Source organism: Serinus canaria, chromosome 10 (genome assembly GCF_022539315.1).
Source record: "Serinus canaria isolate serCan28SL12 chromosome 10, serCan2020, whole genome shotgun sequence".
Lineage (NCBI taxonomy): Eukaryota > Metazoa > Chordata > Aves > Passeriformes > Fringillidae > Serinus > Serinus canaria.
This window is the reverse complement of record NC_066324.1, coordinates 3,576,524-3,595,069: the sequence shown is the minus strand read 5'-3', so window position 1 is coordinate 3,595,069 and position 18,546 is coordinate 3,576,524. Positions and strand designations below refer to the sequence as shown.

The window sequence follows — 18,546 nt, the reverse complement described above, 5'->3', positions numbered from 1 at the left end:
GCAATAAAACTAGCCAGCCCAGAGTAATGGTCAATGGCACACAGCTGGAGGTGCACAGCTGGCCTGACTATAAAAGGTTATTAATGGGTTTTTGTTTTAGCTTTTTTTTAGATATTGCCAAAAACTGGGAAAAATTAAGTAACCTGGGATGCACCATGAACCTGGCTCTATGTGCAAAGCACTTTGTATTATAAAGAATCAAACTCGTACTGGCTCCCCAGACTGCTGCTATTCATATTCTTCATTGGAATAATTTAGAAAGAGTGAATTAAAAATGCCTCTTCAGCATCATTTGTCAAGAAACAGTGGGAAGTGTCTCCTGCAGCAGTGCAAAATTCAATCCAAAGATTTTTCACTTCTCTCTTTGCATTGTTATTAGTAAAGCTGCTTTATGCCCCCCAAAGCCTCTCACACACCCAGGTGGGTATTGTGTTCACTTATCTCCCTGCCTGGAAGGCTCAAAGCAATAAAAGTTGGCATTTCTTAACGACTCACAGAAACCAGAAATAATGCCAAATTTGGTGTGCCCTGTGTCCCCAGGGCAAACCAGTGAAGTCAGTGGAAATAAAAGGAGATGCTAAAAAGCTGTTCTGGTGGATACAGTGGGTTGGTCCATACCAGGAAGAGCAACTCTTACCACAGGATACTCATCTAGATGAGGAGAAGCTTAAAGGGAAGAACTGCAGGAAGAATCCAGCCCTGGCAAGGCTGCTGTAGCCAAGTGAACAGTCTTTCCCACCACTGTGGTGTGTGCAGCACACCTTGAACATGTGCTCCATGATCAGGAGAGAGGAAACTCATGAAAGGTCTGCTCTGCCAACCTGACAAATGACCTGAATCCATTACCAGGAGCACCCACTCCAAACAACTTCCTGTCTTTTATGATCTTTAAATACACATTTTCTCATCTTCCTTCCCTTGTGCAAACATTAAATCTCCATCTTATATGGGTCTATACAATGCCATTAAATTTTTGAGGAACCTGAAGCACCAGCTCTAAGAGCTGCCCACCTTAGCATTTAATGTGTTACAAACTCTCTCAGAAAACCACAAAGTTTTATTACTTCCCACACCTCATTCTGGGCGTGTGTATTATTTGGTTAGAGAGAAATAATCACTGCAATGGTTTGTAGGACACCACTCTAAGGAAAAGAGAATTCAACCTGAAGACTCTGGCTTGTGTAGCTGCAGGAGCTGAGGAGCAACTGGTACTGAAAGGCTTCCTCAGTATTTCTAAGAAGGAACCAGGTGGACCAGAAAAGCATCATGATTCTGGCAAGATAATGCTTGTAACAGACTAGTGACAATTGGTAAGCTGATTTGCAGCTTCAGTGCTTTTATCAGTGATTCCTCTAATAGCCAAAAAAGAGCAGTTAAGCAGGCCAGACTTCCCCTCCAATCTGCTCTCCTCACAGAAGTCCCTTCCCACCCAAGCCATGCACACAACAAAATGTGATTTTTGAGCATTCCCAGCTGTTCAGGAATAATATCATACCTCGGGCATTCAGCACAATAACAGAGCCATGGAGCACTTGTAGTGAGCCTTATAAAACAGGGCTGTCCCCTCCCCTCAGGGACAGCCTCCCAGCCCCCAACACAGTGCTACCTCAGACTGAACCTAACACCAGAAATAGAACAAGAGAAGGTTACTCCACCTGGCACTTGCCATGTACACAGAGGTCTGTCTCATAAGGCCCACAGGGAGTTCCATCCAGGACTCTGTCTGCCACCAGCACAGGAGAATCCTTGCCCAGTGGGGAGCAGAAGAGCTCACATGGCTTATCTGGGAAAAGAAATATGACAACTGCCCTTGGGAACAGCACAAACAAGGGTCTGAGGCAATGGTGATGCATTCTCTACATGAGTACATTTGGATATCTCATCTTTGAAAGAAGATGAGGCTTTCAGTTTAGGTCTATCATTTCCCCACTTTAAATATCACTATTTAAAGGGTTACTCTGATGAGACTGGGCTTTAACAGCACAGAAAACCAATTAGTCAATACACTTTTGTGTATCTGTTTGTAAAGGGAAGGTGTTTGTTACAGGGAACATTCACCAGTCTAATAAGAACGATCAAGTCATCAATCTCACAAAATTCAGGCAACAGCCAGTGATTTTAGAAGAACAAGTTCTCCAGACCATTTCATACCCCAGCAACATCTGGTTGAACAGCAGATGAACAGCAAAGCCCAGCACAGGAAGTGTTAAAGAAATGTAGGTGAGATAGGCAATCTCACCACATATGCTGAGATGCCCCAAAGTGACATAAATTAAAATATGTGTCAGGGAATCCACCTTTTTTTTTCAGCTCCAAACTAACTGAAACTTTTTAATGTTTAAATTCCCAACTCTCTGATTCCCAGTCTGAAGTTGGGAATTTCAGACTGAGAATCAAGTTAAGGCACTTCTCTCCCAGCATTTCAAAAAGATGAGTAAAGCATTGACAACTCTGTATGTTCTATTAAGAATGCTAAAGGAACAGCAGGGCAGCACCAAGAACAATTAATTGTAATTAGTCTTTCAGCTGTAGCCAAAGGGGGCCTATTGCAGCCTTCCCACCAACAATGGGATCCCTGCAGATGAGAAACTGCAGCAAGAGAAGAGGGAGAAATTACAGAGGGAGATGAAAAAACTCACCATCCACGATGACAGCTGTCAGGAGGCTTTTCTTCTTGTTGGTGTACCTGTCATGGGCCTGGCACTGCTGGTCCCTGAAGCTGGGCACCCCTTTGGGGCAGGGCAGGTTCTCACACACCGTGTGCTCCACGCTGGCCCCCCGGCAGTTCTTCCCACCCGGCCCCGGGCTGCAGTGGGGAACAAAACCAGGGTCAGCACCAAACACCTGGAATGTTCCATCTTCCCCCTCCCACCCTGGCTTTGCCCCCTGCTTTAAACACTCCTGAGCATGGAGACACAGCAAACATCCCATCAGCACGTGTCCTCCTTGCAATTAAAGTGCCACAGAAGCAGCTCTAACCTGCACTGTGGGCAGGATATCCAGAAACAAAGCTGTCCTGCAGATAACCTCTGAAATCCATGCCATTCCACACATTTGTTTTTTAAACATACGGGAAAGGCCACTAATGCAACATCAGAATTAAGCACCTGCAAAACTTATCTGGTTTTATTTATGAATCCCCAGAGAAGAAGGAAAATTCAAACTCTCAGCAAAAGCCTGTATTTTCTGTGCAAAATAAAACTAAATCCAAACAAAAAACCACAGGTAAGCATGGAATCTGGAATTCCAGGTCCCGAGCCTTGTACTTATAAGCTCAAGTCCAATAAACAGTGCAATCCAAGCCCCTCCTGGCCCATGTCTGAAACAGTGACTGTGTGACATATTCTGGTAAGCATCCACCTTTCACTGTATTTATGCAAAGAGAATCCACCAACTAAGGGAACTGAAGAAATCAAAGTTCATTTATGCTGCTGTGACCCTTTTACATGACAAGAGGGGACAGGAGAAGGGATGTTCTGCTTAAGCCAATGGTTTTTTCCTCAATCCAACTGTACAACAGCCCAAAGCCTAGACAGGAACACAAGGCAGTACAACTCAAAAGTCTGCACATGCAAACTGGCTTATGACACATTCCTTACAACCATGGGGAGGCAATGCATGTAAATGTTCAAAGAAATTACAGAGAGGAAAAACCAAATCAAACAGTGAAGCAACTGGCTTAAAAATACTAATAGTCCCACAGGCTCAAGAGTCAGCTGGCAGAAGCAGAGATTCCTGTAAAAAAAAATCCCAAGACCAAATATATACAAAATAAAAGATAAATCCCTTAGCCAGTATTTCTGGACAGTGAATAAACCAGCTGCAGAAGTGGGCTGAGGCCAGGAATTTGAAGCAAAAGAAGATCACGTGTGTATCTCCAGCCAAGAATGTATATGAGCAAGAGAATTTTAAAATCAGTGTGCAGTGTTGGAAAGAGCATTTCCTGTAATTTAATGACCGATGATGAATGGATTTAGGTTTGGTCAGCACTGTAGCTGACAGCAAAGAAACCAGCTCAGTCCCCTTTTCAGGAAAATGAGCTGGTAAAAATCAAACCTGGATATTACAGACATGCAATTGCAGCTCAGATAAGGAGAGGAATAAACAAAAATATCCTTTTCACATGATTACAGGTCAACAGCAGCAATTGTGAGCCTATCCATCATCTAGGCATGTCTTCGAAGTGACTGTGTTGCTATGCAGAATTTCCCCCCCAGTTTAAAAAGAAAAGCTTTGGGTACTTCATGTGTAGAAGAAAACATAAAATGTGAATAAAGTCAGAGATACTGCACTTGGAGGAATGCTCCCAAGGCTGTGAAGTTATAATAAACACAACTGGGTGGCCAGCTAAATGGCACCATTGTAACCTCTTCAGGACCCCAAAACAATGAAGAAACTCCAGATGGGCCTCAACTGACCTGAGGGATGAAGGACAACACCTACATTTCATCCTGAATCAGAAAAAATCCACACCCATGCAGAGAGCATGGACTTGTTTGTAGTCACTGTGCAGGAGCTAAACAGCACCCATGGCTCTCTGCATGCAGGAAAACCTTCCTGCTCTTATGCAGCATATCCTGACCTACAGAGCATCTCAAGGAGCTTTGCCAACACAGCTCTGGTGATCATTGTCAGCCACTGCACTCCTGCAAAACTGATCTCTGAAGCACATCAGACCACTTTGCTTTGTAGATCCAGATCAGGCCCTCCTCATTCACTGCAGTGCTGCAGGGGAAAGAAAGCATCAGTTTTTCTGCCAAACTACATGTATGCAATTCAGCTGTATCCACCTTTGAATCACTGCAGTGGGAAACTTCCAAAGGTGACCCTTCAAGCCACTTCCACAGAACCACTTCAAGTCACTCCAGGATTCCAACCTGGTCTCGCAGCTTGTGAATCAGAAATTTCTCAGGGCTTCTGCCCAGCTCTGCTGCCCATTTCTCCCCTGTACTCTTGCAGCAAGGGTTGTCCAAGAGGGAAAAGGCTGCCAGCATGGCAGAAGGAGCCAGGATGGTGTGAGGACTTACGGGGGGTTGTCACATTTCCGCTGCCTGAAGCGCACCCCTGTTCCGCACGTCCGGCTGCACATGCTCCACTGGCTCCACACGCTCCAGTCCCCGTCCACGTGTTCAGGGATGGGAGTTTTACTGACACACTCCCCAGCTCGGCACCACTGCAAGGCAATCACGTTAGCACAGTCTGGGAGGAAGCCCTGACCTTGCACAGGTGGAGTTTAAAGGATGGCTGAGGGATTGCAATAAGTCCATGTTAAAGTTTCTAGGGATTTGAGGCTTTGGTGAGATGGCAGAAGGAGGAAGGGAAGAGGTGAAATGTAAAACTTTAAGTGTCACTCTCAACAAGCCCCTGAAGGGGGTTCTGTCATTAAAAAAACAATCACAGAACTGAGCCCCTTACTTTATAAAGCAGATAATTATCTAAGTACTAAGACTTAAAGCCCCACGATTCACAGAAACTGAGTCCAAGAAATTACACCCAAAGCAATGCCTTCATCAGCACTGCTCCCAGTATGTACAAAATGATTGAAGTATTTTGGACCTAACTTGGCTGAAGCCCCAAACCCCTCTGATTCTAATAGGTTGTGCTGGCTCCTGACCAAGCAGCAAACTTGGCCTGTCCAGGATGCGACACAGTGAGCACTGCTAAGAAACCTTATGAAAGAGTCACCAGGACTCCTCCAGTTAGAAAAACATGGGCCTAAAACCCCTTTTTTTCAGTTTCCTTGTCATGGTTCCCAGGACCAAGTTTTTCTTGTAATTGTTTATCTTTATTTGCAGGCAAAAAAAAGGTTCCAATCCTTGATTTCAGCAGCCAGCTTCTTAATTTTACCCTTTCTTAGCTCCCCAACTATACTATAGATTAAAAAAAAAAAATTATAGTCCAAAACCAGTAAATAAGGGGCTGAGAGTTACCAAACCAGTCAAGTTCCAAAAAACACATATATAAATAAATACAGCCAATTATACCTCAAAAAGAACAGGACATCCCTGAATTTGAGCTCAATTCTTTTGAGCTACTTGTAGAAACTATAAAGTTTTTAAGTAGCCTCTTCTTCTTTCCCCATCTTCTGCACCTCCCCAAATGTCAGACTAAATGCTCTCCACACTTTCTACCTCAAATAAAACCCAGAACACAACCAGCTACGGGTTTATGGTAAATACTGAACATCTTGGAAACATTATTCCCAGTGCTGGGAAACAAGAAGTGAGTGCTGCTGAGCATCCTGATTACCTTGTCTGCGCCGCATTCGGTGCCATCCAGAGGCGGGTCCAACTTAGTCTTACAGGATGTGTCTCCTTCCACCAGGCACCAGAGCCCAGCACACATCAAATGCTGTAATCACAAAGCAAGGAGGTGCAGTTATTACTTTTGGAGATGCCATCCATCATTATGGGATACACTTCAAAGCTCAGGCAGATTTTCTCAAGTGAATCCAGAGGCATCCAGTTGGTTGGGGAGCAATTATTTTTTAAGGGTTGATTTGCTTAAAGTGGTGAGGCTGGAAACATGAAAGAGATTGATGGATGCCACTGACAGGAACAAAACCTACCCCAAACAAAAAGTGTGCTATTTGAACAGATTTCTTTTCACAAGAATAAATCTGGTCCATTAAAAAGGAATCCTATATGGGAGGCCACGTTGGGTGCTTTGGAACCACGCCAAATGCTTAGATGTCCAAGTTACTTAATTACTTCTATTTTTTTAAAAAAAGATACTGAAGTAACTGCAGCTGGTGGTAGCAATAATCAGCCAGCAATGCCCCTGGGGAGAAGGTGGAATGAGAAAGAGGAAAGGATGTCCTGGTGTGCTGTACAGCAAAGGAGGAGCTTGGTGACAGGCAGGATCAAAGACTGGGAATATTCTGGGGATCATTTCCCAGCGCTGCTGCTCAGCTCAGCTGATGTGTGCTGTAGGGATCTCAGTGCTGATCACAACTGCAACCTGCCAGATCAAAACATCTTCAGAATTTAAGAAAAAGCACCAGGAAAAGGGACCTTTGCATCAGTAACATTTTCCATAGCATCCACCATGCTTTGCATTCCATGGAAGGGGATGATTCCAATACAGTGCTACATAGCTGAGTACCAAAAGAACAACAAAGAAAAATTAAATTTCTTTCCACTATTGTTCACATTTCAATGTAATGGTAAAAAGATGAGAAACCTGATTCCAGTGCCAGCTGGTCTTGTCAAGATTTATTGCACCTCATTAAATAGTTGAGACAACACGCTTCAGCCTCATGGTTCTTCCCCAATGTAATGTAAGAGACTGTGGGTGCATGTGTGTTTTGTGTACAGGCATATTGGTATGTCTCTATAAAACACATCATGTCTCTATAAAATAGATCTGTACAAGTGAGGGTGCAGATGAGAGAAATCCCAGTCCCAGTAATGATGTAGAACATACTGAAACAAAACAGTTATCACAGCAGTGTCTGCATCCTGCTCCATTTCCACATTTCTTTCTGGAAAGAGAATTTTTCACTATTTAAACCCAAAAAACATTCACAAAAACTGGAAGCAGACAACATAATTCAGCATCTGTATTAACCACAATGCAGAAAGTCATTGTCAACCAACCAACCAACCAATAGAAAATACTCCAGGGAAACCTAAATCAATGAATTTTCAAGACATTTTCTCTGAACAAATAGAGCATTTATGAAAATATCAGTCTTCAGTAATTTTGACTAAATGACTGTGACTAATTAGTGGCTTACCCACAGTTCTGAAAGCACTTAAGCACCAATTAGCCATGAGGACATCACACAAAGTTTTATTGAGAGGTATAGAGAGGCAGAAGCATTGACAAAGCAGAGATTTCAGACCTTACTGAGAAATTCATTGTTCCAACTCATAACTCCCAGGTTCTCCACCCTCTCCCTTCTGGAGAGGACTAAAATCAAGAAGTACATCAATTAACCATCCATAAGCACTACAGGAAGAGCACAAATCTAGGCAATAAACCACAGTGTGAAGGCAATACCAGCAAAACCTCCTTTCAAACTGTGGTTGGGGACAATATTGGTATGCAAAATGAAGGGAAGCTTTGGAAATGAAAGATGTAGACAGCAAATATTTCCACTTTCCCAGTCTCCAGCCCCTCTTTTGCATATAACCACAAAGCTTCAGAGCAGAATGTGAAGAGAAACACTCCAGCCAGATCTCTTGAATGACACAGACAGAAATTATGCCCCCAGAAGGAAACCCTATGCTTCTGCTTTCTGTCAGAGGAACATCCTGGCTGAAGATGTGATGGAATTCATTACATCCCTAAAGAAGTTGTTCTAGACATATATGAGCACCACTGTTAAATATCTGTGCATTATGCAAGACCAGTGTTTGTTCAGCTTCAGGTCCCTGGATCATAAACTGCATGTAAATTAGGTTAATTTCTGCTCTTGGATGTAAAACTGGGAAGACAGAGTGGGTGGTGGTAGAAACAAAGTCATAAAAATAAAACAGCTGTTTTTACCATTTTGGCTGGAAAACAGAATCACTCCATAGCCCACAAGAACATGGAAAGTGATAAAGCCAGGTCACACACCCAAGTATGAGCCATGGCATGAGGAAGCAATGGGCAGGGATCACCTGAAATATGTTTGTGCCTGCAAAACAGTCCAGAGAAGGGATACAGAGGGTGGAAATATTCACGTACATGTGGGTGGGGTGTGTGCATATATATGTGTGTGTTTATGACCATATACTCATGTATACACACACATAACTGTAGGGAGATAAATAAAGGAAACACCTCTCTCAGCAACACCAACCTTTCTGAAATCTCCCATCTTCGAGGTATGGAAAACATTGGATTTTTATAGCATCCCTGTGTTTGATTCAGAATCCTAAATGCAAAGCATATTTCAGGAAGCAGTTACAGAAAAATCTGGTAATGGTGCTGAGCTCTGTGTTCTGGTGCCACACCACTGCAAAGCCCAGGCCCTCGTTAGCCCAGTCCCCTGCATTTAATAGTGTTCAGATACCCCAGCAAAGATGAAACCATCAGCTTTGGGATTGTATGTTCCCAAAATGTTTTATCATGTTAATAGCTCTGTTCCAAAGAGATCAAGTATCCCCCTCAGCTACAATAGGAACCCAAACAAAACTCCCCATTAAACAGCAAAGCAGTCACAGTGACTTTTTAATGGTTAAAGAGCCAGCTTTGTGGGGAAATATCCAAGTGAGAAATGGCAGGACTTGAAAGGAAGTTGTTGTATGTGAGTGGCAGCTCAGAGCTTATACTGATACAGAAGAAGTCATCAAAAGAACTGTATTAGTGCTAATTCTGCATTCAGCAACCAGCTTTCAGACGGCAGGTCCCTGCCTGCAAAGCATTCCCTACAGCATTCAAGAAGTGCCAGGGAGGATTTTCCAATGACAGATATTTCGCACTGGAAAAATATTGATTTGTTGAAACTGTCTGTGGGGAAAGGTCATCTTTGGATCAGCTCCCAGTTTGAAATATTTCCAAGACAAAAATAAATTTTTAAAAAGTGAGATGGCTGTTGAGAAGTAGTGTTTCAATAAAAATTTAAAATTACTTAAAAAAAAAGAAGAAAAAAGAAACGCTTTTTCAACTGAACCTTTAAGGAATTTATATAGCATGAAAAATAAATTAGAAACTGAAATAAAATAAAATTGTTATGATAGTGCAAATTTTAGACATTAAGAAACTCCTGGGAGATAGGAAAGCTTGTCTGCACAGCTGTTAGGAAGCAGTCCTGGGAGAGGTCAGGATCTGGAAATCCCCAAGCTGGGAGAGATGTGCTGGGCAGGTGAGCGGCGCTTCCGATTACAGGGATTATAATGGCATCCATGTTGGCATCCATGTGACAAAGGGGCCTCACTGTGCCAGGTGTTTTCTCTCCCTCAAAGATCTCACCATCTAAACAGACTCCCGGGAGCTTGGGGATAAAGGGAGTTTTATCACTCCATTCTAGGTGGAAAGATGAGGAACAGAAAGGGATTAAATGTCTTGCTGAAAGTCTGCTGGGAGATGAGCTGAACCAGAGCTGCTAAGAGCTCTCTGCTCAGTGTCACAGCCACAGGCTCCTGTGTCACTGCCTGCTCCAGGTGAAGGCAGGCTATGGCTCTGGCCCTTCCCACCTTTCCCAGGGTGCTGTTCCCCTTCCCTGGGACTCCATCCCCCCATGGACTCCCAGCATGCAGAGCTCAGGCATGGCTCAGTGAGGGGATCTGTTTGAGGCTCCTTAGCTCAGTGCTGCAGCTGGAAATGAGGAGAAGGCAGAGTCACTCCAGCCAGCTCCTTGTCCACAGGCAGCAAGGAGCTCTTCCTGGGGTAGCTATTGCATCACCACTGCTGCCAAAATCTGCCTGATCCTGCCCTGTGACCTCATGAGGGCTCACAAGAATGGGCTCACAAGACTCCTCCAACTCAAACCCTCAGATTATTACCTGCAACGGGAACTTCCAAACCTCCAAAGTATAAAGAGAAGCCAATGAATAAAGATGTCCTTCCCTCCATGGAACAACTCTACAGAAGCTTGTTCATTCCCTGCACATTCACTCCTTCACCTTGTCTGCATCCAAGGAAAGAAACACTTATTTCTCCTGGACATGAATTTGTTTCTGCTGCCCACTGGAAAGAGGAGCCTCTTCTTTCTAGCAGCAGAATTAAACCACCAGAAACCAATTTTTCTGTCAAAATGAGGGGACTATGAATAAGAACTTAGGAAAAGTAAATATCCTTAAGGGAAAGGAGCAAGAGACCTCATAACACACAGGCTTGCTTCTAAATAGGCTGACTTTCAATGAAGTATCAGAACTCTCTTCTTTTGCCAAGGTTACGGCTCGGCATATTGCTAACCAGGAGAAAAAATGTACTTATGAATGGGATCATAATTAACATCTACTAGGTAAAATGAACACACAATTTACTCTTGTTTTCCTGTTCAAAGCACAATGCAAATGTTCTCAAAGTTTCACAGGATGCTTCTGAGCAGCAACTCTTTACACAAGGTGACAAAAACAAAGCCCCCAATTTCTACATCACCACTATCTTTAATTTTGGGTGCCCAAACAACCCACAGCAATCACAAGGGAGGTGAGCAGCATTGTTTGATGGAGCTTCTTGCTGCTGAAAATGAGATGAAAAGTGTTCCAAACTCAAATCCTGTAAAACTGGAAGGCAGTCTTGGAAAGGAGCCACGTTAACCCAGACAAGATAATTGTGAAACTCAGATCCATGTCTCAGTGGCCAAACTGCTGACCTGTGTCTAGAGCTGATATTCCAAGAGTGCCAGACAAGCAGTGGAAGACTCCCAGACTGCAAGGAAGGCACAAAGGAATAGAAACACTTTCTGTTTTTTTTCTTTTTAAACTGTACATTGGGAAGCAAACAATGAAACAGGAAAACACTGTCTCTGGTTTCAGCTGTCTCTGGTGCTTTCAAGAAAAACTAAAAACCTTCACGATCTAAAATATTTCTTTGCAAAGCACCAGTTTTATTTCTTTTTTTCATGTATCTGGAATTAAATTAATAGTCAAAAGAAAGAGATTGGAAAGAGAGCATTCATAAGACCACTAGCTAATTTTATGGCAAAACATTATGCTGAATACAAACCTATCCAGTGCCTTTAGGGCACTCAAGTCACCAGCTCATAGACAAGGGATTCATAGACATGGAAAAATCCAGGAGGAAAGGAGAAGTTTGATGTACTTTCCTACCAACACACAACTCTCACTGGGTGAACTCTTCAGCTTTGCTGAGCTCAGGTTTTAGCATCTTAAATGAGAGAACACAACATGAATGTGTCACATCAGTTGGAAAAATCATAGAAGTGTCTTTACATGGTCAAACCTAGAGGTAGAGGCACACGGAATAAAGCATTGGAACAGTCGTCAAATTAAATGATTGGAATTTTGTACTGTGATTAATTACCAGTGTCTAAAAGAGCTGTTCTTAAGAGTAATGTTCACTCAACAGTTCCCAGTCTACTACTCAGGCCTTAACACCTGACTGTCATATATAAAAAATATTGCTATGTTTTGAACAACAGGCAGGACTGTCCATTAAAAAAGAAAAATAGGAAAATTAAAAGAATGAAATCATGGATTGTGTTTCTTGGCCATGGGAAAAGAGAAGCAAGGTACAAAAAATAAATATAGATATGTACACACACCATTCAGATGTGGTTGTGAAAATTATGGAGTTTCTCTTGAAGTGTTTTGCAGATGGGAAGTTCCCAGCAGCCAGTGGGAGAAGTCTGAATGTCCTTCAAGCTTTTATACACTATTTTCAGGCTGATACTCAATCGTATTCTGGCTAATTTTGTAAAGTTTAGACTTTAGCTGTAGATGCCACATCACAAGGCTACATTAATTCTTTCTCCCTCCCCTTGTCTTAATAAGAAATGAAAACTTGCCAAGCTCAAGTGTTTAATTCTTAATAGGCTCTCTCTACTATTGTTAAGATTTTATTATGTTTATATTCTGAAATTTCCACATTGTATTTTTATAATTTTATTTTGGTTCCCTTCTCTCTTTTTATTTTTCTTTAAACCACTGCACCAGAATGTGTTTTGACCATCTTCCAAACTGAAACACGTACAAAAATTTCTGAAGCATTCCAATAATTGTAAACTGGGCTGTGCTGCCCAGGCAGGAACTCTGCTTCTCTCTCGTTCTCCCTCTCTCTTGAACAAAAAGTATTTCCACTGAATATAAAGAGAAAAAGGTATTTTTGCAATATACAGAAGTAGTGAAATAGGACACTTCAGCTTCATTGAAACAGGCAATATGAAAATAGCCTGAATTCTGACAATCTACGTGAGGAAAACTATAAACTACAGAATAGCAATTAAGTTAATTGTTACCTTTACTTCTCAAAAAAAGAAATTAAAAAAAAAATTTATTTTAGAATTGCCAGGCTTCTATCCTGCAAGCTTCAAGAAAAACCCAACCCGTCCTCTTCCAAATTTATTAGTATTCCTATGTAGACAAAGTCCCTGGTTGTACAGAAAATGACAATGCAAGCTGTTATTTTCAGGATAAACCAGTTTTCAATCTAATTACCACGTTCTTGTAAATATTCAATACATTACTAAATAATAGGGCCCACTATCATGGTCTGCATCTCACAAATGGCCCTGTAGAAAAAAGGCAAACAGAGGCTCATTGATTCCCATGCACAGAGCCCAAAAGGCCACTCCAGCAGTCTCTTTGCAAGATCAAGACCACAGAGAGACCTACAATTGCTGAATTATACTCACCGCCACACCATTAAATATGTAAACTGAAGGAGAACATTAAATCCACTTGATCATTACAATTGCTAGTTTTTCTTTACTTTGTTTTTGGTTCCTCTCTTTTTCTACATTAGCCATGAAGTCTACTTTGTCTCCTTTGGCTTGCAATCAACTTTGCCCTCTTGTTCTGCAGCTGGTAGATATTGGGAAATACCTACATTTGTTAAAAAACAACCTGAACCTAAGAAAAACAGTGGAGCCTGTTCTAGCTGGTTTAGTATTTCTAAAAACAGTGCTATGTCAAAATTCACATTCCCAGCTACATCTGAGTTGACAGTGTCCCCTGTCAGAAAAAAAAAATCTCTTGGTAGCAATGCTAATCTCCTTCCAAGTGCCACTCCAGCCTCAGCCCAGTTCTGACTCAAAACAAGGTGGATGATAACAGTTACGTAAAAACACGCAAAAATGTGTTTATAATAAATAAGCCAAAAGGCTTAAAAATCAAAAAGCCAAATGGATACATGAGATAGAAATCACATTTTTTTTCCCCATAAACATGATTTCAGTGCAAAAGCCTCTGTTGGTAGGCGTGCCAGCCTGAAAAATAAAGATTAAACACGCAGAATGTTTCCATATGAGGTTTCAAATATGTTTTGATGAATTTCTGGGGGAGAAACACCATCTCTGCTCCCTGAGAGACTAAGCAGAAACCACCCTTGCTATTCCTCTTGGAATTAACACAGGGGCAGCAAAGGGTTAACTCCTGCTCTCAGGCATCATTGCCTGGCTGGGGTTGGAGCTCTCTGCTTCCTCTCTCAGAGGGGTCAAATGAATTCACAATAGTTGATTCATAGCCCAGTGTGGAGCTGAAGGACAGAGGTCAGGCAGGTTGAATTGCCTGTAATTTGCACAACTGCTCCCATGCTAGCCCTGGACTCACAGCAGCATTCAGCAGCCAGAGCCCCCCGGGATCTCTGTGTTTGGGGTGCACTGATAAGGCCCTGTGCAGGGTCAGAGGTGCAATTCTGAGCAGCTTTTCCTGCAATTATCACCATGTTGCTCAGAGTTTGAGAATGACACATTCATTTCTCTAAAAGCAACTTGTCTGCCTCAAAATAAAGGCCACTGTGTAACCTCTTAGGTGGGCCAAAGCTCTCCCAACACTGCAGCTTCCCAGCTGTAGCCAGGCAGCACACCTAGCATGGCAGAGCACACTTGCACAGCCTGCTAGATAAGCACTTGCATGGATCAGACAATGCCTGGCATTTGCAGTGGGAAAGATGAACAGAAAACACTTTGATCCCTTTGTGTATTCCAGGAGAAAACTCTGTAACTTGGATATGAAGGGGGATCTACTGAAGGGTCTTGAGAGATTCATTAATCATAGAACCATAGAATGGTTTGGGTTGGAAGGGACCTTTAAGTTCATCCAGTTCCAAACTTTCCTCTCTCCCAGGGTGCTCCAAGCCTGTCCAGCCTGGCCTTGCACTTGGTTCCCTGGCCTAACAGAAACCCAGGCTAAAAGCCCAATTCACAGCTCCTTAAAGAGGTGACATGCACTAGAAAACCCTACCCAACATTGAGGCCACAAATCCTGAATTATACATTTTGGAGATCATAAATTACAACAGACTATGGATCATCTAACTATCATAAACTCATTTTTTAGTATATTAAAATGTAGAAGGAAAGGAGAAAGGAATGTAGAGGTTTGGTGTATGTAAAGCTGAGCCTTGCTCATATGTTTTAATTTCTGTTCTGTAAATTTGGAGCAGAATACTTGCAGGATAGCTGGTTTGGCAAACAGAGAGCTATAGTTTTGTTCTAAGGCATCTGACTTATCCCTAAAAACAAAATGGAAGAAGAATTTTGGGGATGCAATCTCAAAAATTCAGATATGGGTGAATACTCATGGATTAACTATCTTGTTGGACTGGAGTGGGAGGTCCAGCCACTGCCAAGCATTGAGGGACCTGACTCCCTGTGAAAGCAAAGATCACATTCCTTCAAAAAACAGGGCTTTGATGCTGTTAAAGGAGAGAGCTCACTGCACAGAAATTTTCTGTGTTTCTCAAAAATGTTGAAATTTTGGAATTATCTAACCTCTCAAGTTTGCTCTAAACCAAACTGCACGGCATTTTTGAATATAGGGTCTCTAGTTTGCCTGATATAATTATGCAGCTCAACTATCTCCAAAGAAATATTGTAATGTAACTCTCTTATTATATAAGAAAATAGGCAGCAGACACATGTAATCATAAAAAGATTGAGCAGGCTCATTTCCTGAAGCTTATTTCCTTTTCGTAACAAATATTTACTGTCAAATGTTTATTGCTTTTACATTTGGATTTTTTAATACTTTATTGAATTAAAAATACCACATTACCATTGGCTAAAAGAGGAGACAGCTGTATTTGCCAATAATTTCTACAGCTAATGCCAGTGACCACTGCCAATTTTTTTTTTGGTTCATATTTTTGTAGACAGCTTTGAGACTTATGATACAAGTATTCTGCAGATGAGGCCTGAGGAACACAAAGGTGAAATGAACACAAACTTCAGAGGTTTAAAAATCAAAAGTGATCATTTCCTCTAAAGAATTTCCTTTCCTTGCTATCAAACACCAATCAAGAGTAGCATAACAGGATGTAAACACATGCTTAAACTAATGGCACGTGACATAACTGATCCAGAGCTTCACAGGGTGAACGCTTATTCTTAATGCACATCTGCAACAGAAATAATTCTAAATAAGGGACTGCAAATTAGTTTTAATCTGCTGAAGTTTTACCAGGCTTTTCATTAGGAAGCACTAATGTCCTCACAAAACCTGCTTCTCTTTTGGGAGAGAGGAGAGATGGAGAAAAAGGACACATTTTTCATTGTGTTCTAAAGTGCCAAATAATTAGACTGGTGAGAAATCTTGGGAGACACAAACACCTGCTGTCTGTATCTCACAGGGAATGGTGCCTCTTGGCACATTATTCTGGCAAACAAGTCCCTGAAGCAATTCCAGACTGGACATGCAACTCCTGTGTGAGAAATGCTGACCACCTACCAGCGGGCTGACATTCTCATCAGGCACTGGAATATCCAGAAACAAAATGGTTTTTTTATCACAACAAGGGAAATAGCAAAAATCTCTTCCAAGAGCAGTCCAGCTGGGTGACACCCACACAAGTGGAAGAACTTGAGTCATGCTGGGTAGATCTGAGGTTTTCTTTACAGACCTATATTCTAACACTTTGCTTCCAGTACAGTAGTCCTGGTGGTCTGCATTTTCTTCATGGAGCTGGGAAATACAACCTGTCCAGATTCTTTTCCTATTGTTTTATATTAGCTAGCTTCCAAGTCCAAAATAAATAAAACAGCTAATGTGAAACTAAGAGCATTTTCCCAGGACTTGCATGTGCTCCACAGTTTTAGTAATTTGGCACTTACAAACCCCAGTTATCTGTGATTATTATTTTCTTTCTTAGTACTGATTTAAGATCCCAAGTTTGTTCTGAGTGGGAATGAGGGACAACCTAAAAATACAAATGGCCAGTTATAAAAAACAAGAAACCTGTCTGCTTCTTGCCTGTCTGTACAGGAGGGGATGCTGCCAGCTGGTGCTGGTGACCCAACAGAGTTTCATGACTTTTTTTGGATATCTCCAAGGCCACAATGGAAGTAGGCACTACTCCACTCCCTGTCTAAAGCTGGGGATAAGATCTGCTCAGAACTAAAAGATCTGATTATGTGTAATACCTTATGAAAAGCCTGGCTGTCTAAATTGCAGAGGATGAGTCCAACAGCCTCATCTCAAACACAATCTGCTTCTAGAGACAGCAAAAGTCAATGTTTCCATTTTGCCAACCAACCTCACGATACCCCACACTGCACCCAAATCCTGATTAAACACCATGTTGCTCAGAAAACACACAGGGTTCAGCACAGAATTTGGCAAAGCTTCATGACACAAGCAGACATCAATATTTCCTCAGCACAGAGTTAAGAGTCAGCCCCTAAGAACACTGCAGTGGTCTGAAGGTGAAGTCTGTGAACGCCCGGCCTGCCATCTAAGCTGACTCTGTGGAAGTAGCCAAACACTCTTGTGAGGAGAGACTTTCACCTCAGCTGAACTTCCAGGAAAACAATCTCTACAGAGCATTTCAGCAAAACAATCTCAAAAGGGAACAACGTGCAAACACCAGTTTTTCTGAGTCTGCTCTGGGACATTACCAAGGGGAAGGAAGGATGAGGCCTAAGCAGGAGCGGCTGACACAGAGCTCGCGGCCGTTTGATTTTCCACCAGCAGCGCTGAACCTGAGGGAAATACAGATTCCTTTTCTCCTCCCCAAGGCTTAGCAGCTTTATTTCCACTTCCCACCTTGTTTCCAGCTACAACCCACGAGCTCTTACCTCCATGTCCTTACAGAAGGTGGCGTTGGTGCCAAAAAGGATCTGGCACTGCTCGTCGGCGCTGTAGTGCATCCCGGGCAGCTTGTGAGGGAGCCGCACGGAATACTGGCTGCGGGGGTCGGTCAGCAGCAGGCAGGTACTCACCTTGGACCTGGGCAGGGCAGGAAGGAAAAATGTCCTTAGGGAAAGCCCCTGGGAACTGCAGTGTTTGGTCACTGCTGCAGAGGGGCCCTGTCCTCTCTTTAACAGGGAGTCTCGTGTGAAACTGTGGGTTTTCCCTGGAAGTCTTCTGAAGCGTTGAGAGCTATGGATATAAAGGGCCTTGGGAAGTCACCCGTGGTCCCAGGCCTCAAGGCAGGAGAGATGACATTCACAACATTCTGGGTTAAACAATTGTCTAAACCAACATTTACAACATTCTGGGTTAAACATTTGTCTAAACCCTTCCTAGAAATCTGAAGGAGACTCAATTTGGCCCTCAGGCAGTCCAGCCCAGCTTCATTCTTTGAAATGACAGCTAGAGAGTCTTCCATCATGTCTCACCTCAATTCCCCCAGCTGAATTCTGACATTTTTTCTTGTCCATCACAGGCACAAAAAGAAGATTTTTCTCTTTGCCTTCATAACAATCTTTTACAAATTGGAATATTACTGTCATATCAGGGACCAGATGCAACCAGATGAGTTCAGATGTAACTTCTTTTTCTAATTCGTGCCTTTACTCTGGCATTAAATATCCCATTTTCTTTCATTATTTTCCTTTCTTTCCCACCTCTAACCCCCAGACTGGGATATTTTCCATGCTGAACCCACTCCTAGCACAAAGCATTGTGCCAGGCACTGTTTGTCAGAGCTGCACTGTAGGTTTAAGATTAGAACTGCAGAGTTCAGATAATTCCAGTGCTTCCTGCAGTA

At 42.4% G+C, this 18,546-nt stretch overlaps 1 protein-coding gene across 2 annotated transcripts in view; it reads right to left on the bottom strand.

Annotated features, from left to right (window-relative positions):
• The window catches only part of ADAMTS17 (ADAM metallopeptidase with thrombospondin type 1 motif 17), a 155,748-nt gene that overhangs the window by 60,078 nt on the left and 77,124 nt on the right, over nucleotides 1–18,546 (bottom strand). For both annotated transcript variants that reach the window (XM_050978430.1, XM_050978431.1), the window contains exons 10-14: nucleotides 17,633–17,783; nucleotides 6,250–6,351; nucleotides 5,028–5,173; nucleotides 2,640–2,806; nucleotides 1,656–1,783 (exon numbers count right to left, since the gene is read on the bottom strand). In XM_050978430.1, the coding sequence (XP_050834387.1) occupies nucleotides 1,656–1,783; nucleotides 2,640–2,806; nucleotides 5,028–5,173; nucleotides 6,250–6,351; nucleotides 17,633–17,783 (694 nt within the window). The remainder of the gene's footprint in view (nucleotides 1–1,655; nucleotides 1,784–2,639; nucleotides 2,807–5,027; nucleotides 5,174–6,249; nucleotides 6,352–17,632; nucleotides 17,784–18,546) is intronic.